Source organism: Scyliorhinus torazame, chromosome 16 (genome assembly GCF_047496885.1).
Source record: "Scyliorhinus torazame isolate Kashiwa2021f chromosome 16, sScyTor2.1, whole genome shotgun sequence".
NCBI classification, from domain to species: Eukaryota; Metazoa; Chordata; class Chondrichthyes; order Carcharhiniformes; family Scyliorhinidae; genus Scyliorhinus; species Scyliorhinus torazame.
The window spans coordinates 185296952-185320431 of record NC_092722.1 but is presented as its reverse complement, the minus strand read 5'-3'; the positions used below and the strand labels follow the sequence as shown (position 1 = coordinate 185320431).

The 23480-nt window shown below is 48.7% G+C and overlaps 1 protein-coding gene across 2 annotated transcripts in view; it reads left to right on the top strand.

Annotated features, from left to right (window-relative positions):
- Positions 1 to 23480, top strand: part of hpse2 (heparanase 2) — a 378585-nt gene that overhangs the window by 222275 nt on the left and 132830 nt on the right. For both annotated transcript variants that reach the window (XM_072479598.1, XM_072479597.1), the window contains exon 6: positions 17978 to 18025. In XM_072479598.1, the coding sequence (XP_072335699.1) occupies positions 17978 to 18025 (48 nt within the window). The remainder of the gene's footprint in view (positions 1 to 17977; positions 18026 to 23480) is intronic.

Below are 23480 nucleotides of genomic sequence, written 5' to 3'. Positions count from 1 at the left end.
CAAATTTGTACACATATGTGACTATTCCAAAACTGTGAACCAGTCAATAATATCAAAGAACGTAATTTAATCCAGCCCACTCTGTCGTAATGATTATTGATCATGTAAATTGTGCACAAAATCATCAAGTAACTGTGAGTCATATTACACATTATAACGATCAGTTCTTCCAGTACATATTCTGTGCAAAGTGCAGAACAATGAAAATGTATAATCAGAATCATGATATTCTTCTCTTTCATTTAAAATGAATCTGTAATTATAAATGCAGAATTTTTATTCCGACTAATGCACAAGATTAGTTTTCAAATGCGAATTGTGGGACTCGGGGAGGGAGGTTTGCAAAGCTGAAGGTTTGTCCAGGACACCAAATATTCTTGCACCTTCCCTGGCTCTATGTAAACATTTTTAAAGGATATTTTATTTGACTGCTTTTTGTTTCCTGACTGGGCTGTCTGTGAAAATCCCTTAATGTGATTGGCTATCCGAACAGCGCGATGACACCACTCGTGCCATGCTGGGAATTCCCTGGTACTGAACGCTGCCATCAGTTGAAACTAAATGAAAAAATCTTATTGTCACAAGTAGGCTTCAAGTGAAGTTACTGTGAAAAGCCCCTAGTCGCCACATTCCGGCACCTGTTCGGGGAGGCTGGTACGGGAATTGAACCCGCGCTGCTGGCCTGCCTTGGCCTGCTTTAAAAGCCAGCTATTTAGCCCTGTGCTAAATCAGTTGTAGTGACGCTGCTTGGCGATAAAGGTGAAATTCTCACCAGAGAGTACGCTCCACCTCTCAGTGAGACTAACTTCAAGGTCAGAGGCAGGCGTCCTCGCTACGCAGCTGACTGCTATCCCAGGGCCAATACTTGACCCCTACAAAACAGAAGATGTAATGATGCAAACATTGTAATGATGTTACAGAGCCTCGTCACTGTTGTGCCAGTGAGTGGTAACATCCTGCTAGGAAGGTCACGACTCTTCCCACTTTGCCCCAAGCACAACCGCTGCTCCTTTAACATCTTTACTCTTTTAAATTTAACATCGACGTTGTTTGAATTCAATATATCAGATTAGCATAAGGGAGGTTGAAATCTTCACACCGTAACCAGTCATCCCATTCTCTCCATGAACTTGAGCTGCTGTGAACAATTGATTATAGATTATAGAATTTACAGTGCAGAAGGAGGCCATTCGGCCCATCGAGTCTGCACCGGCTCTTGGAAAGAGCACCCTACCCAAGGTCAACACCTCCACCCTATCCCCATAACCCAGTAACCCCACCCAACACTAAGGGCAATTTTGGACACTGAGGGCAATTTATCATGGCCAATCCACCTAACCTGCACATCTTTGGACTATGGGAGGAAACCGGAGCACCCGGAGGAAACCCACGCAGACACGGGGAGGACGTGCAGACTCCGCACAGGCAGTGACCCAAGCCGGAATCGAACCTGGGACCCTGGAGCTGTGAAGCAATTGTGCTAACCACTGTGCTACCGTGCTGCCCTATATTTATGAGGTGAGGTGAGGGGGGGGGGGGGTGTTAAAATGGTGGATTCTGCATGGAAGGGTCTCCAAGGGAGCTATTGTCATGAGGATGTTATTGAACGGATATATCTTCATTCGAGATGTTAAAAGAATATCGTCTTCATGGGCAGTACTTTAAAGAGTTATATCTTCATGCACAAAGCCTTTGACAGACCATTATTTGCAAACTTGTGCTGTGAAGGCAGAAACCACATTGAAACCTGTCACTGCATTGTCTGCGTAGGGAGATCTCCCCAGTTGTTGCCACGGGTTAGGTACCTCTCTGGCTGTCAATCCGCACCAATATGTCACACATTGGCAGCAGACCGCACTGCCCTCTGATGGCAACATGGTGAAGATGGTGACTCACCATCCCATACCAATCGAGAAGCTTCGTTGAATACATTTTCCTGAGTAAAGTGGCCCTTTAAATTCACAGCCACTAAAGTTTTACAAAAAGCCTCCAGTCTATGAGAAGACTACTGTTCAGCAACAGGAAATATACCATCTGTGGGATGTGGGGGACCCACACGCCCTCTTAGAGATCAGGGCAGCCTTTCAAAATGGTCACCTGATCTCTGAAGGGCTGGTCTGGCCAGTGAGACTTCTCATTTTTCACGGTGAAATTCTTCTTTGTAACAAACCGTCAGGAGTCAAACTATCAACAGTGGCCTCACAAATAAAATCATTTGGAATCTTTGCACAGGTCAGTGCAATCTAACAGATACGGTTCTGGTGTCATTTGTGGCAGGTTTTGCTCAGAGTCTCTCTCCAGCTCTGTAGGCAGGTTGCCCACCGCTATCTAACCACACTTAGGGCGCAAGTTACCAGCTACTCACGCCGGCTCCACCCGCCTTTCATCGGCATGGCCCCCCCCTCAGGCCCTGACCCTTGGCGACGGCACCCTAGCACTGCCGCCCTGGCACACTGGCAGTGCCCCTGCTGGCTTTGCAGTGCCATCCGGGCGCCTCGGCAGTGCCAAGATGCCATGCCTGGCAGTGCCAAGGTGCCTGCGTTCAAGAGGGAGGGCCAGGGGGCCACCCTGCCCTGTTCCTGGCCAACCAGAGGTCTCCTGGAGCCCGGGAGACCCCCCACCCCTGGATGCCCTTCCGCCTGGTCCACGCCGGTGCCACACAAACTTTCATCCAGTCAAACACAGGCTGACATCTGTTGCAGGCCTCTCTCAGCCAGAACACGGAGCCAATGAAGGGGTTAATTAAGTTGTTGCTAGGTTGACGATTTGATATGCCCACAGGCTTATATAAATGCACTATAAAGCAATGGGGCTTTTGGGAAACCAAGTCCTTGATCCTGACTTTAATTAAAACCATTAACACAACCAACTTTTAACAACAGTCCTCCTTCTCCAGTCTTAATTTAAAACGAAATACTCTCCTGTTATTTTTCTGGTTTATTTTTCCCTAAACCTGAATTAAAATACAGCAAGGCTGCTTCCTGCATGTACCTCCCATTTAATTATTGGACTTTCGTAATGAAGGAACTCTTGGAGAATGTTATTGAATTTCCCCAGTAGCTGTCCGAGAAATGGTCAGAGAGCAACTGTTAAATCAGCTCTCATTATCCCCTGCGGTACTCTATAAAACAAGCATTAAAAGATAACCTGGGTTGCCCAATTGGTGTATTGAGGTAAACGTACCATCTGGTGTGGCACTGAGCCCAACAGAGCAAGAAGATCGCACATCTGCTCATCTCGTCCATGCTCTGTTGGCTAGTCACATCTGAGGCAAGACTGCCCTTAGCAGGGGTGAAGGAAAATCTCAACCACAACCCTGTGGTTGTGCTCCAGTGACCCTTAGTAAAATGTTGGGTGAGGAGAAGATTAAATTCGACTGTGATGCTCGGCGCGGTTGTATCGTCTGATGACACCCATTGGCGAGGTGGACACCCATTGGCGAGGTGGACACCCATTGGCGAGGTGGACACCCATTGGCGAGGTGGACACTTGAAGAACGGCCTCTTAGGTGAGGTACTGGTGAGGTGTGAAACCATACCTAATCAGAAACTAGTACCTTAGACAGAACCGAGGTAGCATGAGTTTGATGGGCCGAATGGCCTCATTCTGTGCCATTATGACTTTATCAGGATGTCAAAATAGAGTCACAGAGACCTATTTCACAGAAAGGGCCCTGTGGTCCATCACATCTGCGCCGGTCAAAAACAATCACCTAAGTATTCTACTCCCATTCTCCAGCACGGCCTTGTCTACCTTGGCATCGCAAGTGCAAATCTAAATACTTCTTGAATGTTATGAGGGTCTCTGCCTCCACCACCCTTTCAGGCAGCGAGTCCCAGATTCCCACCACCCTCTGGGTGAAAAAGCTTTTCCCCACATCCCCTCTAAACCTCCTGCCCCTTCCTTAAATCTATTCTGGACAATTATCCCTCCACCAAGGGCAAAGGTTTCTCCCTGACTACTCTGTCTACATCCCTCAAAATAATTTGTATTCCTATTGCATCTCTCATGACCTCAGACCATGCGCCAGAGTGCTTCTCAGTTAATGCAGTATTTTCCAAAGTGAAGCCATTGTTGTGGTGTATGAATCTCAGCAGCTGATTTGTGCACAGCAAGCTCCCACAGACAGCAAGCTGATAATCTGTCGCAGTGATGTTGATTCAGGGATAAATGTTGGCTCGGACTCCAATGGCAAGAGTCCCCCTACTCTTCTAACAAAATAGCGCCATGGGATCTTTGCACAGCCTCCTGAGAGAGCAGAAGGTGTCCCAATTTAATACTTCACTTGAAAGACAGCAATGCAACCCGTCTTCCCTACAGCACTGGAGTAATCAGCTAATCAAGTAATCCAACCTTCTAACTTGGAAGTGGGACTGCTACTGGCTGTAACACAGCGATGACGGCCAGTATTCCTGAAATGCAGATTATTCCTCTTGTCAAGATGGTCTAGACACTGTTTTGCAAAATCCATAAATAGAAATCTTAAATTTGTCAGTTTCAGCTCTGAATATGATTTATTTGTGTGGTTAGCTGAGATACTGTTAAATTCTTATTGTGGTTGAGGGACTTTACGGGTATACAAGAAAATAGCTTTGCATCACAGAACAGGAAGACACTAGAACTCAATGCAGCAAGATGATTTGTCATTTCAAACCCTGTTTAAACAGAAAGACATTTTTACAGCTCTCTTCAGTCAAGCATCATCCCAGAATTTGGGTGGTAAGGGTAATTACTCGGTCCTGGTTCAAGGATGGGTTGGCGTGTCAAAACCACAATGTCTCATAGAATCATAGAATTTACAGAAGGAAGCCATTCAGCCCATCGAGTCTGCACCGGCCCTTGGAAAGAGCACCCTACCCAAGCCCACACCTCCACCCTAACCCCGTAACCCAGGAACCACACTTAACCTTTTTAGACACGAAGGGCAATTTAGCATGGCCATTCCACCTAACCTCCAAATCTTTGGACTGTGGGGGGAAACCGGAGCACCCGGGGGAAACCCACGCAGACACGGGGAGAATGTGCAGACTCCGCACAGACAGTGACCCAAGCCGGGAATCGAACCTGGGATCCTGGAGCTGTGAAGCAACAGTGCTAACCACCGTGCCGTCCACGTTCATGGCCACTGGCCCTTCATTCAGATTCCCAAGTTTTAAAGAAAGGTTTTACCCTGAATCAGGAATCTGATTGTTGACCCCCCAATATCTCCATTGTAACTTGATTGAAAGACAGCAACTCTTCAATGAATCAGAAGATCAAGATCTGTAGAGTTTGGGATGAAATTTGAAGGACAAGGTTTAGGAGGGGGCTCTATCCACAGTAGTTCTCCTGTCCCCCTCCCATATAGCCAGCACCCTTCGACCTTGATGGACAAAAGAAAATAACGTACATTCACACACCGGAGTTTACCAGCCGGCCTGGCAATCTCAACAGAGGTAAGAACACTGGTCTCAAAAGTAGAATGCAGTGTTTATACTTTAGATGATTGCATTACTGGAGGTTCCAAATCCTCAGGTACCTGACTCCCATTTGATTTCAATACAATAGTGGTTACATGGTCATCAGAGAACAATTCTGTGAGTCACAAGTTTCGGCAATGGAGGGATGTGTTGCAAACTGTTCTGAGGCCGCATGAGATGTGAGACCAACAAGCCAATGATTGGCACCATCAGGGAAGCTGGATAAACTCAGCAGGTCTGGCTACATCTGTGGAGAGAGAACATTTTGAGTCCATATGACGCTTCTACCAGAACTGACCAGGACCTGAAACACTAACTGCACTTCGCTCTCCACAGATGCTGCCAGATCCACTGAGTTTATCCAGCATCCGCAGTATTGCGCTTTCATTTGAGAAGCAATGTAGGCAGTTTTCAGAATCTTGAAGCAACAAAGCTTGGGAAATAATTGAAGGAATAGGAAGGGATCATAAGGCAAGGCATTGGAGATATTGTTGGAAGATCAGTGAAGTTAAACTGGCAGAAGATGCTGCGAAAATAAGGTAAGAGTGGGATAAAGCTCGTGCAGTCCAACTGAGTTAGTCGACAGAGAGGAGGCATTGGTCTAGAACACAGCATGCGGCAGTGTTAAATGTTGCAAATAGACCGAGGAGGATAACGGGGAATACTGCACCATGGTCTCAATCATAGGAAATGTCAATTGTGACTTTGGTTAATGTGGTGCTCTTTGAGATCCTTGTTCTCAGGATGGATGTTGTAGTGTTCACAAAGACACAGAAGCTAAGTTCATTAACAAAACATTTATTACACTACTTATTAAAGCTCGACCACTTACTCCTAAATAATCCAGTAATCTACACTACACTGACACTAATCTCTACACTCTATCTATATCTGTACTCTGACCTCTCTCACTCCTCCTGTGCTCTCCTCTCTAGCATGCTCCCAGAAGTCAGTGCTTTATATAGTTCTGCATCTAGCCCCATCCAGTGGTCAATTATAATATGACATTAACCCTTTGTATTCTGAACATTTCCCGTAATGCCACAGTTAGGATTTACAGTGGGCATTGCAACAGGAGGTGCACAGACTGTGAAATGAAAGAAGAGTTACCTTGTTGGGTAAAAATAAACAATTAAATAGTCTTGTGTTTGATATAGTGACTCAGAATGCAATGGAGATTTGCTCCCATCCGCTCCCCTCCTATTGCATGCATCTTCTATCCATCCTGTTTGCAGCTTGTTCCTTGGTTAATTATTGCTGCGTTTGGAAACAAATCCAATTGTGCAAACGGTTTCCAACGCTGCTGCATAGAACCTGGTTGGATTTGGGTTTTTAGTGTTGGTGACATGCAGTGTCTCCAGTACTGGCACACCAGCGAACAATGGAGCATCTGATCCTAATAACTAGCTAAATTGGAAAATGTTAACTCTCCAATGATAATTGTTTACTGGTGTGTTAAATCCTCATTGGGAAATGCGGACTGAGTGACTGATACAACCAGAGTTGAAATTATACCCAGGTGTTGTACTTGAACTGCTCTCTGTCGAGTTTGATATTTAATCAGCAGAGCAGAGTTGTACTGGAGGCTGCATTTGCACTGAGCTCAGTGACAGGTATAGTTCTGTCCAGGTGTGCTTAGAAATGGGTACTTTGGAATGTTTTAAAAATATGGGTCTGTTTTAGCTGTGGTTATAATACATCTGCGGTGAAGTTCAGCTTGGCAACATTCTCACCAGTGAGTCAAAAGGTTCTGGGGTCACGTTGCACTCCGGAGACTTGAAGCTATAACCTGGGTTAATACTCCAGTGCAGTATTTTTAACAACCGGCCAACCTTCAGGACCCAACCCGGCCGACCTTCGCGACCCACACCGGCCGATCTGCGTGATCCACCATTTTCTCTGACCTTGTTTGCTGCTGACAAAAATGGACAAAATGGTTTTGGGTCCCTTTGGCCCTCGTACACGCTCCTCCAATGGAACCTGTTGGACGAAGGTTAAGCCTTCCGGTGTCGGAAAGTATGGAGTCGCCATCTGTCCAAAGTTCTGAATTTTTTTCCTTGAAAATTTTATCAAATAAACCCCCCACGAACTTGTAAAAAAATTAAAATGAGTAAAACAAATGAAAAAAATAAAAATTGAATGAATAAAATAAATGAATAAAAACCACTACAGAACTTGTAAAAAAGCTGCAACCGTTTTAAAAAGTTGTGGCCGCACTGCGCATGCGTGCCCGATTTGCGCATGCCGCATGATGATCGGCCGAATTTTTTGACATGTTTGCGGAATGCACATGTGCGGCGATCATCATGCGCGCATGCGCAATGCTGCCAAATTTTTTGGGGACATGTTCCTGGGCGCTTGCAGCCAGCGTTGTGAAAAGCCGGCTGCTGCGCGGGGATTTGCGCGATCGGGAGCGCCGCGGACAACGGCTCCGCGACCCTCCCGCGACCCTGAAGAACACTGCTGTAATCCCCCCAGCACGTGTTTCCCAGCGGTGTGCCTTTTGCTGGCGGCGTGATTCTCCACCCCGCCAATTATCAACGGGATTTCCCATTGCCGTTCCCATTTCCCCGTGCCGTCGGGAAACCCATGGGCAGGAGTGCGCTGCCGGCGGGAAAAGAGAATCTGGAGAATTCCGGCCCAGATGTCGTACTGAGATCAAGTCTGCCCTCGCAGGTGACTCTATTTTGAAGATCATTGTTTCAGATGGGTTTCCAGCCAATGTTTATCCCTCAGATTCTGTGGCCCCTGCCCCATTGCCGTTTGTGAGGCCTGGCTGTGCACAAATTGGTTGTCACTCTCCCTACATTGCAACACTGACAACACTTTTTCTTCTTTATTCGTTCGTGTGATGTGGGCGTCGCTGGCTGGGTCAGCATTTGTTACCCATCCCTGAGGTCATTTAAGAGTCAACCACATTACTGTGGACCTGGAGTCACATGTAGGCCAGACCAGGTAAGGACGGCAGATTTCCTTCCCAAAGGACATTAGTGAACCAGATGGGTTTTTACAACAATCGACAATGGTTCATGGTCATCATTAGACTTTTAACTCCAGAATTATTTAAAATTCAGTTCAATTCCACCATCTGCCCTGATGGGATTCAAACCCAGGTGGGTCCCCAGAGCGTTACCCTGGATCACTATCCAGTGACAATACCACTCCGCCAGCACCTCCCCATCAGCAGTAAAGTGCTTTGGGACGACCTGGGATCGTAAAAAGGTGTGATATTTACGCCAGTGGAATAATAAAAACTTCCTTTCGCGTGATACAAACAGCAAGTGCTGGAAAACACTTTGCAGGTCGGGCAGCAACTCTGGAGAGAAAAACAGAGCTAACATTTCAGGCCAGGGACCTGTCATCAGCCCGGGGAGGGGGGGAGGAGGGAGTTGGTGGAGAGCAGTGGGCATCAGGTGCTGACCAGTGCCCTCACTAACCCGAATGGGTTGTGGCCATGGGCAACAATGAGGAATGAGCCACGTAGGGGAGAAGCAGATTCTGCACAAACAGCGTTCCCTTTAAGATGCGTGGCTTCGTATTAATCTTAAAGGAGCCGCAGTGAGTTTGAGTCAAGGTGCCCTTGAGCTAAATGTATTCGTTTTAATGACTCTCGTTCTGTTCATCCAGGTGAAATGTCTCCTGTCTGTATCCTACACTACCTGCGTTGGTAACTATAAGTTACACGAATGTGGCATGAATTGAAGCAATGGGGGTGATTTTACGGCCGTTCCTGACATCAGTGAGAAAGGAGCCATGGGTGCAAAATCCCGCGAGAATTAGGAGATGGGATTCTTGCCAACGATATCCTCGTTTCCCGATCTTTTTTTTTTTCTTTTTATAAATTTAGAGTACCCAATTAATCTTTTTCCAATTAAGGGGCAATTTAGCATGTTCAAGCCACCTAGCCTGCACATCTTTGGGTTGTGGGGGCGAAACCCACGCAGACACGGGGAGAATGTGCAAACTCCACACGGACCCAGAGCCGGGATCGAACCTGGGACCTCGGCGCCGTGAGGCAGCAGGGCTAACCCACTGCGCCACCTCTTTCCGATCTTGCACACCCCTCGCCAGTGACATAACGAGCTTCCCGACACAAAGGCGAGGGCCTCATTTTAATAGATTTACATCCATTTTAATCTCATTACCGAGCCCCCCCACCCCGACACATGACCCCACTCACCTCACTGAATATTCAAATCTCACTGACGTGATGTGACGAGGGTATCCCCCAGGGGGTGCAAAGGTAAGTATAGCCCATCCGGGGGTGGGTGGGAGGAAAATGCCTGGCACTGCCCCTTGGTGCAGGTTGGCACCGACCTGGCTGCCTGAAAATCCCCATTGGGGGCGGGGTTCTCATTTGTTGTTGGGGGAGGATCCCACGATGGTGGTGGAGGGGGGAGGCACCCTATCTCTGTGGAGCCGGCCTCACCGCCTCTATTAAGCCCCACCCCGCCACAGTGACGGCGTAAACCGCACCCTCCGAATCCTTTTTTCAGAGAGGCTCGAACTCTGGACTAAAAGCTCGGTTGTGCAACCGGAAAGCTGTGTTTCAGTCCGAGCCTGCTACTCCAAATAGAAATGGGGACATCCTGCCCCATGTGGCGGCGCAGTGGAACAGCGGTTAGCGCTGCTGCCTCACTGCGCCAGGGACCCGGGTTTAATTCTGACCTCAGGTCACTGCCTGTGTGGAGTTTGCACATTCTCCCCATGTCTGCATGGGTTTCCTCCGGGTGCTCCGGTTTCCTCCCACTGTCCAAAGAAGAGCAGGCTGGGTGGATTGGCCATGATCGATGTGCAGGATTATAGGGATGGGGATGGCGAGTGGGCCTAGGTTAGGGAGCTCTTTCGGAGAGTCGGTCCAGACTTGATGGGCCGATTGTCTGCCTCCTGCGCTGTAGTGAATCTGTGGGCTACATCGGGTTAGAGAGAACGCTACATTTTTATTAAAATATTTGAGTGATTACCAATGAAATCTGGCTAAAATTACAAGGGCGGGATTCTCCCAACAGGAGTTTAAGTGCCGACGGCGGAGTAAAAACTGGAGTGTTTTACTCCGGGGTCGGCGCCCGTTCCCAGACCCATTCTGGGGCCTCCATGGGGCTGGCAGGGGCGTGGTGTGATTTGCAAGGGCGGGGCCTCGGCGCGGCATCGGGCGCCTTGGGTCCCGCGCATGCACAGTGGGGCAGGCGCCAACTAGCGCATGCACAGTGGCCGTCCTCCCCAAGGCCGCCCCGCATAAAAATGGCGCAGGGATATAACATTGCCGGCGGAGGAAAGGAGGCCCGCCGACAGAGAGGCCGGCCCACCGAGTGGTGGGCCCCGATCGCGGGCCAGACACAATCGGAGGCTCCCCCCGGTGAGGGAGCCTCCCCCCCCCTCCCAACAGGCCGCTCCCCAAGCGTTCCCGCAGAGTTCCCGCCGGCAGCGACCGGGGGTGAACGGCGCCGGCGGGACTCTGTCGTGTTGGAGCGGCTGCTCGGTCCATCTGGGCCGGAGAATCGGCGGCCCCGCCAATCCCAGCGGCCGGCAACGCGCCGGCGCAAATGGCGCCGATTCTCCGCACCTCGGAGAATCCCACGCTGGCGTCGGGACAGCGTAGAATTACATAGAATTTACAGTGCAGAAGGAGGCCATTCGGCCCATCGAGTCTGCGCCGGCTCTTGGAAAGAGCACCCTACCCAAGGTCAACACCTCCACCCTATCCCCATAACCCAGTAACCCCACCCAACACTCAGGCCAATTTTGGACACTAAGGGCAATTTATCATGGCCAATCCAACTAACCTGCGCATCTTTGGACTGTGGGAGGAAACCGGAGCACCCGGAGGAAACCCGCGCACACACGGGGAGAACGTGCAGACTCCACAGAGACAGTGACCCAAGCCGGAATCGAACCTGGGACCCTGGAGCTGTGAAGCAATTGTGCTATCCACAATGCTACCGTGCTGCCCTTCCAACTCCAATTGTGGCGCGGTTCCTCCGATTCTCTGGCGCGGGGCTCGGAGAATCGCCCCCCTAGTGTTCCAGTTGCTAGCGCTCGTAAACCTTGATGAGCCCAAGAAAATTAATTTTTAAAAATGCATTTAGCTTAAGCCTCATAATCACATCTGTTAGCTTTCGCTACTCTGTTCAATAAAACTAGCCCTGAAACCGATTCAAACTCTGTAATAGCCAAACTTGTAAAAGGGTTAGTTAATTGCAAACCTCCCTCTTTAGAGATGATTATTTTCCTGTGCGTAAGTGTCTGGATAGATACTGCTAACTGAAGTTAACTATATAAAAACATTTTCCCATCCCAGGCGTTCATTGCTACATCACTGCGTTCATTTATGACAAATACTGACTGGTTCTTCAGTTAATCCCCTCACACATGTTTTGTTGTGTTGCAGTAACTGTATCTGGCTGCTGCCTTTCTGGATCTTCAGATTTGAAGATTTCAGCCAAATGTAACTGAGCCATAGGCCCCATGGAATAGAGGGAATTCATTCAGCCTATTGAGCCCATACCTGCTCTCCGGGAACAGACTGGTGAAAGGCAACTGACTGAACTGCTCTACGTAGTTTCCTGTAGGTCCATTTGCCTCAAGTGTCCATCCTAATTTCCTGATGAGATCATCAATCTACTCCACTTTCACTATTCTCATAAGCATTGAGCTGCAAGTCATTACCACTCGCCATGGAAGAAAGTTCTTCCTCACATCTCTCACACCGGCACCTCTTTCCCAAAACCATTAATCTGTGTCCTGATAGTCCTTGTGCGATTTACTCATGGGAACAGCCTATCTTGCTCCACCTTATCTGATGCACCTGCCTCAGATTTGCCCTCAATCCCCTTTGGTCCTGGGAGACTCCAGCTTTTCCAACCTCACTATAGAAGCTAAAATAATACGAATCTTTATTATTGTCACAAGTAGGCTTACATTAACACTGCAATGAAGTTACTGTGAAAATCCCCTCGTCGCCACACTCCGGCACCTGTTCGGGTACACAGAGGGAGAATTCAGAACGCCCAATTCACCTAACAGGCACGTCTTTCGGGACTTGTGGGAGGAAACTGGAGCATCCGGAGGAAACCCGCGCAGACACGGGGAGAACGTGCAGACTCCGCACAGACAGTGACCCAAGCCGGGAATCGAATTTGGGTCCCTGTGAAGCAACAGTGCTCGCCACTGTGTTACTGTGCCTCACCCCCGGAAGCTTTGCGGTAAATTTCCTCTGCATCCTTTCACGGACCCTCGCATTCCTGCCAATACCTCCTCAGTTATAAGCTGGAGTTGGAGTTGGAAATCTACCTCCTTCTGGCAGCAGGATAGAACCAGCTATTTATGGTGTCCTGATAGTGCTCTAAGAGAGAATATGCTAACTGGTAACCAGCCAGGATGTAAATCATTGAATCATAGAATCTCCATTTCCATTAAACCATTTAGCTAGCAGTGTGTGCTGTGAAGGAATTGCAGCATTACTTCCCGGTTCGCAATAGCTGAATCTTCATGCAAACTTATTTCTGATATCAGTCCCAAAGTTACCTTTCACTTATCCTTTATCTTACTCCCACTGTGTTATTCAAGGGAATATTGCCTTTGTCATTTCCTGTCTTATATGCCTTGAGAAAATCATCTCTCAGGCTCCTTCCCAAGCAGAAAAGCCCCCGTCACCCCAATCTTTCCTCATAACTCAGCCCTCTAACACAAATGTCTCTCTTTAACACAGTTAATCATCTTAAACAGGATGTGGTATGTTCTTAATTCGCTGCGAAAAATAAATCTGGAGGTGCCACACACTTTAGTTTCTTCAAAACACGATGCAGGGTTTATTCAGAAGATGCTGCTCATACACGTCTAAGAGAACTAACGCCCTGCGCAGAGACTCTGCTGACGTCTCCGCAGATCACGTGACTTTGCACCAGCAGGGGCGTATTACTTAAATAAATAACACCCCTCCACATTTACTTTAGTTCAAATGACAACTTTTCTTAATGGTTAAACACCAGACCCAATTCAACATTACTTGGCACCATTATCTTTTTGCATCTATACAATTTAATAAGACAATCTCTCAGGTGGGCGTCTATTCCTTTTGGGTTGCACTCGACGTTCTGGAACCTGGCTACACCCTTTGAGGTGTCTTCTCTTTCTTCAGTAGGTGGTACTTCCTGGGACGTTATTTCAGTGTCTGTCCCCATTGGCCATAGAATCACTACAGTGCAGAAGGAGGCCGTTCAGGGCCACCCGAATCGATCTCCCCGTGGGACTCGTGGAATACGAACTTTCCCGCTAGCGCATGGAGCCCTGCCCAGCTGGGGCTCACAATTAACCTGTGTAAAAGCTGGCCTGGACAGGGACCGGCATGCTGGTAGTCCCAACTGGGACTTATCCAGTGTGTTAATGCCGCCATAGCGACCGTTTCCTTTGACCGTGAATAATCTAGCTTTTACTCGACTAGCCGGCCTCCTGTAGATTAAGATCCAGATGTGGTGAGTAATAGGCATCAACGTGGTGTCATATTTGCCTTCATTTCAACATCTGGTATAATTATATCGGAGTGTCCCACCATGGGGAGCACATATTGGAAAATATCCGCCATCATCTCCATTACTTTTGGTCATTGGGACTGAAAACCATGGGAATCATTGTCGGACCTCTCAGCTCTGTGCTGCCAGTGGGCAAGGCTGAGCTCCAGGGGCCATGAATTCAGAACATCAGTGTTTCCCCGGATTAAGAGCCCTGGGAAAATGAAGCTCAGGCAACCCGGTCTCAGTCATTTCACACCTTATCTTATTCACTTAAAATTAAACCCCCCCCCCCCCCTGTTCAACTGTATGGGGAGGCGGTGTCACAGTGGTATTGTCACTGGACTAGCAAACCAGAAACCCAGGGTAACGCTCTGGAGACCTGGGTTCGAATCCCGCCACTGCAGTTGCTGAAATTTGAAATCGATGAAATGCTGGAATTGAAAGTCAAATGACGACCATGAAACCATGTCGTAAAAACCCACCTGGTCCTTTAGGGAAGGAAATCTGCCCTACATGTGACTCCAGATCCTCAGCAATGTGGTTGACTCTTAACTACCCCCTCAAGGGCAATTAGGGATGGGCAATAAAGCAACGTCCACGTCCCATGATCAAATTTTTTAAAACTGTAACAGCAACCGGGAGACAATTCTAGGTCATTTTGTGAAGCATTATCAAGCTGGCAGAGGAGCCATAATCCCAAAGGTCTTTCGCGTGATATAGCTTCCCAATTTCCCATAGCCAGCCGCAATCTCCTTTCCCCCCCACATTTTATTGTTAGTTACAATTCCATCGTTCCAGTTGTGGTGGCCATTTTGCAGGATGACAAGATCCAGGGAACAGGTGTTCGTAATCCCACTGCGACAGTCTGCGACCTAAAGCTTGCGCATAAAGTCTGGAATGAAACAAACTGGTATCCGTGAAAGATTACTGTGAAAACCCAATAATAATTCAGTGAAAGTCCCTCAGCAGAAGGAAACCTACCATTCCTTCTGAGCTGGGCCTAGAGGTGACTCCAGGCAATGTGGCCAACTCTTAACTGCCCTCTGATATGGCCCAGCAAGCTTGGATGTGTCAGCCCATCACCCAGCAGTTGAAGAAGATGCTCTACCACCATTTTCTCACAACTAAGGCAGGGCATGACATGTTGGCCTTGCTAATGACACCCAGATCCAAACAATGAATGAAGTTTTTTAAATAAAAAAAGACATGTTGTCCTAATTTAAGTAAACATTGGATCATTTAAGCTCAATTTATTCCATCAAACATTCAAATTTCCAATTATTTGAATATAAATCATGTAAGAATGCAATTGTTCATCAACCAAATAATTTTAAATTCAGCAAATATGAGCTACAACTGGGCGACACGGTGACGCCGTGGTTAGCACTGCTGCCTCACGCCGGCGGAGTCCCGATGTCGATCCCGGCCCCGGGTCACTATCTGTGTGGAGTTTGCATATTCTCCCCGTGTCTGCGTGCCCCCCCCCCCCCACAATCCAAAAAGGTGGGGTAGGTGAATTGGCCTCGCTAAATTGCCCTTAAGTTGGAAAAAAAAAAAGAATTGGCCAAATTTTTAAAATATTTAAAAGCAAATTTTAGCTACAAAGGTATCCCCAAATAGTTATTAAATCCCGGCATTGTGTAATTTCTAGAACATAAAACAAAAAAATAGAACTAAGGTGGACATGACAGAGAGAGACCACTAATCAGTCGTTTGTTCTAATCATTCAGCAATAGCTGAAGGGGAACAGATAGATCACCTTCCGGATAATCTGTCTTGTATCTATTGAACTTCCAGTGACTTTCAGAACAGCTCTAGTTAACCTGTCTGCCTTTGTAATCCTTCACTGACAGACCCAGCTGTTACAGGGAAAGTCCAGATCGTTCATCATTTTAGCGGGACTGTAATTAGTGGAACAAATGTGGTCGTGCGCTACCCCCTGTCTGATATCTGGTCAAGTCTGTAGATCATGCTGTTGACACTGACTATGCTGCCTGGAGGGAACATGGGTGTATCAAAGCACTGGCATTGCTGATAACTTTATTAGTTCATAGTGTGCACGTCTGGCACACATACATTATGGAACAAGGTTGAAGCTTGAGCCAAGCAATATGAATTGGCTCCTTGAGGTACCCTCAATAATGATGCTTAGAGATTAAACTGTAAAGAAGGCTTTATTAGGCTAATAACTATGCTACAGATTTGGACGAGAGCTGACTGCTATACAGACCATGAGGCAGGCCTTTATGTATGGCTCCCAGATGGGCGGAGCCAGAGGCGGAGTCCCCAGGGTTCCAAGCCTGGTCTTAAAGGGGACATCACCTTACATGATGATAAGGCAGTAACCGTCCATCACACTCCTGATGATTTTTGGGCCGGAGATAACGCAATTGTTGTTTTGAGCATTCACGTTGTTACCAGCTGTGCCCTGGCATTGTGTTTAAAGCCACTGCATTCAACAGTCAGCTCGTTGGCATTTTCGCACCCAAGGGGTGGCACAGTGGTTAGCACTGCCTCCTCACCACGCCAGGGACCCGGGTTTATGTCCAGCCTCGGGTGACTGTGTGGAGTTTGCAAGTTCTCCGGGTGCTCCGGTTTCCTCCCACAGTTCAAAGGCGTGCAGGTTAGATGGATTGGCCATGCTAAATTGCCCCTTCGTGTCCGCAGGTTGGATGGAGTTACGGGGATAGATCAGGGGAATGGGCCTAGATAAGGTGCTCTTTCAGAGGGTCAGTGCAGACCCGATGGGCCGAATGGCCTCCTTCTGCACTGCAGGGACTCTATCGAATCTCCACTTCTAGGGGCTGTCAGCTACAATCTGGGACAATTTGCAACCTCTGATGATGATTGGTTTAACTGGGCTCAACTCGTGTGAAGACGACTTTTTAAGAACTCAAGAGCAATGGGCACAGATGTTCAAAATTCGCCATGCACATAGACTGTGGAAAGACAGTTCTGCGACCCTATATCGAAGCTCACATATTCTGTAAGCTACTGAGTGTCCCGCCCACCCCCCTCCCTTTATTCCGCCATCAGTGGCGGTGCCTGCAGCCATCATGCCTCCTGCATTCCGGCATTCCTTCCACTTGCCTCCTCGCCTCGCTGCTAACATTCCCCAGTTCCCATAACCTAACTCATCATTCAGGCCTTCACTGAGCTGCTTAAGGTTCTCCTAACTCTTGCTCAGTGCTTGCAATGATGCACTTTCAGAGACTTCATTCGTAAACAAAAAAGGATTTATTTACAGTGATCTTGAAGATCTGTATGATTGCAGCAAATTCAAAAACACCCCTGACCTAGGAGAACCCCTCCTGTTGAGGCGATTCCCTTCTCCGAGTCCCGGCTGGTCACCCATGCCTGGTAAACCTAACTGTGTCGTGCTGGCATTAAAAGGACGATCACCAAATGTCTTTTGCCATTTCCCCTTATTAAGGATTTCTGATTGTATGAACAATATTATGTCGATTATTGATCTTCGAGGGCAAAAGGCAAAACAGTAGACCGAGTCTCTGGAGAGAACATTACACATCCCCCAACTCCAATAGTATTTTTTTTGTACTGTAGAGTCCAGTTGGAGCAAAATGTGCCTGAGAGACTTCAGCAGGAGTTTCATGTTGGGTTACATTTCAGTAAAATACCCGTTTTTTCGAAGTATTCGTTATAATATTGAGTGCAGCACATCCAGGATGCAGAGATAGCACAGTCTAGGCATTGCACCTCTGTGCTATAGCCTGACTTTATGAGCACTTTCAATGTTCCCTCCCCAAGCAATAATGAACTGAGTCCATGTTCACTTAGTGGGACTTTGTAGCCCTCAATGAAACACAGCTCCACCCTGGCAGAATAATTCAGTGCATCAACGAACAACAGTTCTCTTCTTCCTAAAACAGACCAGGCTCCAACACACTGTGACGGTGGTGACTGGTGATCCGTTAACAATAACTTGTGCTGGGTTTGCAACAAACTGTTTAATAACCAGAGCCTCTTATTTTCCAATCTGTTTTCCAGGTTCATGAAAACAGCAGGGACAGTGGTCAATGCAGTAACATGGCAACAGTAGGTATTTAACCTTTGATAACATTCAGTCATTGCCGTTCAGTGTGTTCTGATCAATGCCTTACTGTGCTGCCGCTTTTGTGCTAGGGGTTGATAGGAGGAGACAATTCTTGCAGTTACAGAGGAGGGGCGGAATCAGAGTGACGAAGGGGCAAACCATTGGGCCCCCAAATTCTGCAAAGTTTCCTCAGTCAGGTGAAGAGCTGCAGAATAAATCTCTCACTTCTCCACTTCAATCCAGCATTGAGGTAATGCTGTGTCAGAGAGGACACGCGTTCAGGCGAGATGTTAAACCAGTGCTTTTCAAACTTTTTTTCCGGGGACCCATTTTACCAACGGCCAACCTCCGCGACACACGCCGGCCGACCTTCGTGACCCACGCCGGTCGACCTGCGCGACCCACCAGTTTCTCTTACCTTGTTTGCTGCTGACAAAAATGGAGGATTTGGTTTTGGGTCCCTTTGGCCCTCGTACACGCTCCTCCAATGGAACCTGTTGGATGAAGGTGAAGCCTTCCAGTGTCGGAAAGTATGGAGTCTCCATCTGTCCAAAGTTCTGCATTTTTTTCCTGTAAAATTTTATCAAATAAATCCCCCCCGAACTTGTAAAAAAAAATAAACATAAAATGAATAAAATAAACAAATAAACCCCCCCCCGAACTTGTAAAACAAAAGCTGCGACCATTTAAAAAAAAAGCATCCGCACTGCGCATGCGTGCCCGATCATATGCGTGCATGCGCATAGTTTTGCCCATGCGCGCTGATGATCTGGCACGCATGCGCAGTGCAGCCGCATTTTGTTGACATGTTCGCGGCCATTTTGAAGGCCGCTTGCAGCCGGCGTTATTAACAGCAGCTGCTGCGGCTGTTCTGCGCAGATTTGCACGATCGGGAGCGCCGCGACAGACGGTTCCGCGGCCCACCCGCGGGTCGCGCCCCCGGGTTTGACAATGCCTGTGTTAAACACATGCTCGACCTAGTTGAAGAAGGTTGGGAAGTTGTCCTTGCCAAAAATCCTGCCTCAACCAACTAACCGGCTATTCAACCAGCTCATTGTTGCTACACATCGCCACAGAGGTTGTTTTAAAAAAAAAATGTTTATTCAATCCATTTTTACTTTTCCACAAAACCACAACCATCTTTATGCAACTATCATATAACCTCCCCACCCCACTCCTCCAAACACCCTACACACCCCGTTTAAAGCTAACACATAAAACAGAAATAATTATAACACAAAACAGGAAGGAAACCAAACCCCCTCCCCCCGCCCCCCCCTCCCTCCCCCCCACCCGCTGACGTTAAAGTAGGAGATGAACAACCTCCACCTCGAGAGGAAACTCTCCTCCGACCCTCTTTACCTTCCCCACATGCAAGAATTCCGCCAGGTCACTCACTCGCCCCACTGCTTTGGGCGACTCCGGAACCCACCATCCCAGCCAAGTCCACCTCCGCGCTACCAGGGAGGCAAAGGCCAATTCGTCAGCCCCTCTCCCCACATAGACTCCCGGATCCTCCGAAACCCCAAATAGCACCACCCACGTGCCCGGAGCCAACCTCAACCCTAAGATCTCTGACATGGTCCCCAGAAGGACTCCCAGAACCCACCTGGCAGTGGCCAAAACATATGAGAGGCTCACTTAACTCCGATCCTCCACCGCTGGAAATAGCCCACTCGTGCGCGACTGTCACGTGCGCTCTATGCACCATTTTGAATCGTGTTAAACTTAACCGTGCACAGGAGGATGTCGCATTTAGCCTCCACAGGGCCTCACTCCACCACACCCCCTCAAATGCCCCCACCCAGCTCCTCCTCTCACTTCCCCTTAACGTCCCCCAACGAGACCCCCCTCCCACTCCATCAACGTCTGGTCAATGTCAGAGACCCTTCCCTATCTCATCCTCGGACACAGTCTGTTCGAGGAACAAAGGAGGCGGCAACCATGGAAACATAGCCAACTCCTTCCGAACAAAATCCCTAATCTGTAGGAACCGGAACCTATTCCCCTTTGGCGACTCAAACTTCTCCAATTCTCTCCACTCTGCAAACTCACCTTCCACAAATAGATCCCGAAACTGCTCAGTCCCCTCTCGCTCCCACACCCTATATGTTGCATCCAACGATGTTGAGACAAATCAGTGATTGCCAAAGATCGGTGCCCACAACAACACGCCCCAATCACGAAATGCTGTCTGAACCGATTCCAGACGTTGCTGCCATCACCAGACACGTGAAATGCATAGCCAGCGAAAACGGAAGTGGCACCATCGCCAGTGCCCTCATACGCGTCCCCCTACATGACGCCTCCTTCATCCGCAATCCGCATCAAAATTCAGCCCCCACACACACACACAATTCAGCCCCCAACCCTGGATTTTCTGGGTCCCCCCAACCTCAGAGGGTGACCTGACCCACCCCCCCGGAGACCCCTGAATAAACAGATCCCATCACAGCGACTCCTCAAATAAACAGACCCCCAAAATAAAGAAACTCCGCACAGAGACCCTTAATTAAAGAGCCCCCCTCACAGAGACCCCTAAATAAAGAGCCCCCTCACAGAGACCCCTAAATAAAGAGCCCCCCTCACAGAGACCTCCTAAATAAAGAGCCCCCCTCACAGAGACCCCTAAATAAAGAGCCCCCCACAGAGACCCTCTAAATAAAGAGCCCCCCCTCTCAGAGACCTCTTAAATAAAGAGCCCCCCACAGAGACCCTCTAAATAAAGAACCCCCCTCAGAGACCCCTAAATAAAGAGACCCCCTCACAGCGACCCTCTAAATAAAGAGCCCCCCTCACAGAGACCCCCTAAATATAGAACCCCCCCCACAGAAACACTTAAATAAAGAGCACCCCCCCATAGAGGCCCGTAAATAAAGAGCCCGCCTCACAGAGATCCCTAACTAAAGAGCCCCTCCTCAGAGGCCCTCTAAATAAAGAGCCCCCCCCCACAGAGACCCCCTAAATATAGAACCCCCCCCCACAGAAACACTTAAATAAAGAGCACCCCCCCATAGAGGCCCATAAATAAAGAGACCCCCTAAATAAGGATCGCCCCCCCCATAGAGACCCCTAAATAAGGTAAGCCCCCATAGACCCCCTCAGAAAAGAAACCCCTGACAACAAGCCCCCCCCCCAGAAGAGAGACCCCTGTCTAAAAGCTAGGGAGCAGTCCAATCAGAGACAGTGAAAACAAATCACTGCTTTAGCAGATCTTTGATCTGCAAGCCATTTATTCATATCACCTTGATATTGATTTTACTAGGCTATGATTGACAACTTCCACACTCACAGATGTCAGCATTGTTCCATTCATCTTCCGTCACGGTTGAGTAACTTTGAAGTGGCCTTACCTCAATGTTTATAAACATCAAGCTTTGATTTGACAGCTACTGGACCACTTCGAATTTACGTGCATTCCAATCACCTCCCTTGGTGGTTGAATCATTTTGAAGTGGTCAGCTAGAAATTGATGACACTTAATTCTGTTTGAAGTGGTCCAGGAGCTGTCAATCAAAGGAATATCTTAAAAGAGGAGGTTTAGGAAGGGAATTCAAGACCTTACAACCTGGGTCCCTTAAGATATGATCACCAATGGTAATGCCATCAAAATAGACTGTGTGTCAGAGGCCTGAATTGGCTGCATGAGGAAGGTTGCACATTTAGAGTTTTGAAACCAAGGCTGAGAATTTTAAAATTGAGTTGTTGCAGAACCGGGATCCAATCTGAGTTACAGTGAGACAGGAGCCAGGACAGAGGAAAGGGACGTGACACAAGTTAGGATGCAGTCGGAATGAGAAATGGGCATTAGTGTGCCCACTTAGGGCTGAGGCGAAAGTTCCCCTTGGCTGTCGGAGATATGAGACACAGAACTCGGGTAAACATTTGAAACCAAGAACGTTTGAGGAACAACAGCAATAGGTGTGGGCTGTGCGATTGACCTCCGAGAATGTGGCCCTTGAGTCAACAAATCTCATTTGTGGCAACGTTGGGGATGCTTTTTCTTCATTGCAATCAAGAGTGGATCATATGTCCACTATAAACCATAGAACCCCAAGCAAACATTGACCAGGAGCCATTTGGTGCCTCCACCTTGCCATTGGGAGCACCGATTGAGCCTAGGTGCCAATTGCAGACAGAATTTGCAAGACCCTTTGTGACAGCTTGCAGCTCATGGCAACCAGCCACTGAAGTCTTCCAGGATCTCATAGCTGCCATTAGACGCGCCAATTTGCTGATCGGTGGGACTGTAGTCCCGCGATGGGTCTGGCTGAAATTGACTGCACTCAATTTGCCGTGTCTCAGGACAAACAATGCACCTGAGGCGTATAGGCAGACCTCCCCTCAGGGGTTCTATGACAAGTAAGATCAGGTTGCCCAGGACGAAGGTCTGGAGATACAAGCTGCAGTGGCTCGCTGCCAGGAACAAGTCATTAGAAGAGGAACAGCCACTACCATGAGCTTTTTGTGGTACAACCACCGCCTGATACTAGCCCTCAGCCGCATCTCAAAGAAACGCGGAGAAACACAGTGTTAGGAAGCTCCTGTAGCAGCAAAGGCTGAAGAAAACCTTGCTTTAGTCTTCACTTTGAACAGTGTTGTATTAAAATAGGAAACACACTTGTGGCATTTTTTTATTGTTCTTGCTCAAACAGTTCTGCCTCACCTCGATCAAACTGTCCAGTACTGTCAAAGTTCAGAGGCGGAATTCTTCGTTCCCGTGGCTAAGTGCGCCAACGGAGAATCCGCGGGTTCACGACTGGAAAATCGGCGCGAGTGCCTCACCGATTCCGGTACTGGTGAGGGGCTAGCACCGCTGCCGCGTGAACCACCGAAGAGTCGCCAGGTCCCGGGCCGCGCATGCGCAGGGCTGACGAGCTGCACCAGTCGCGCCGGAAAACATGGCGCTGGCCGCGTTGGAATCCCGACCCGCCCACCCCGACCCCTGGCCACCCCCCACCACTCCCCCCCCCCCCCCCCCCCCCAGCCCTAGCAGAAGCCCCCCTCCCCCGGCCAGCGGCACGGATCCCGGACGAGTGTGGCGGCGCTGGACACTGTCCGCGGCCGGCACGCCAGGTTCCCGCGCGGTTGGGATCTCGGCCCATCGGGGGGTGAAGCATCGCAAGCCGGCGCCAAACTGGCACCTGCCCCGATTTTGGCGTCGGGCTACGGTAATCCAGCCCCAGGGCTTTCTTTGTAACAGAGGTTTGCAGGCTAAACTAGATGGGACACGAGTGGCAGCACACTGCAGAACTCGTCCTGACTTTTCGAGACAACCACAGTGTACTGTAGCCAATGTCCCCGATGGCTAACTGAAATGAGCCCTTGCCATAAAGGTTGATTGACAGAGCATGATGGACGGATAAGTGTTGCGGAAGCTCCTCGAGTGGTAGGCGGCACAATTACCCTTCTTGGATCTGTTGCTACTAATCCCCTCGCTAAGGTTTCAGGGTCCTT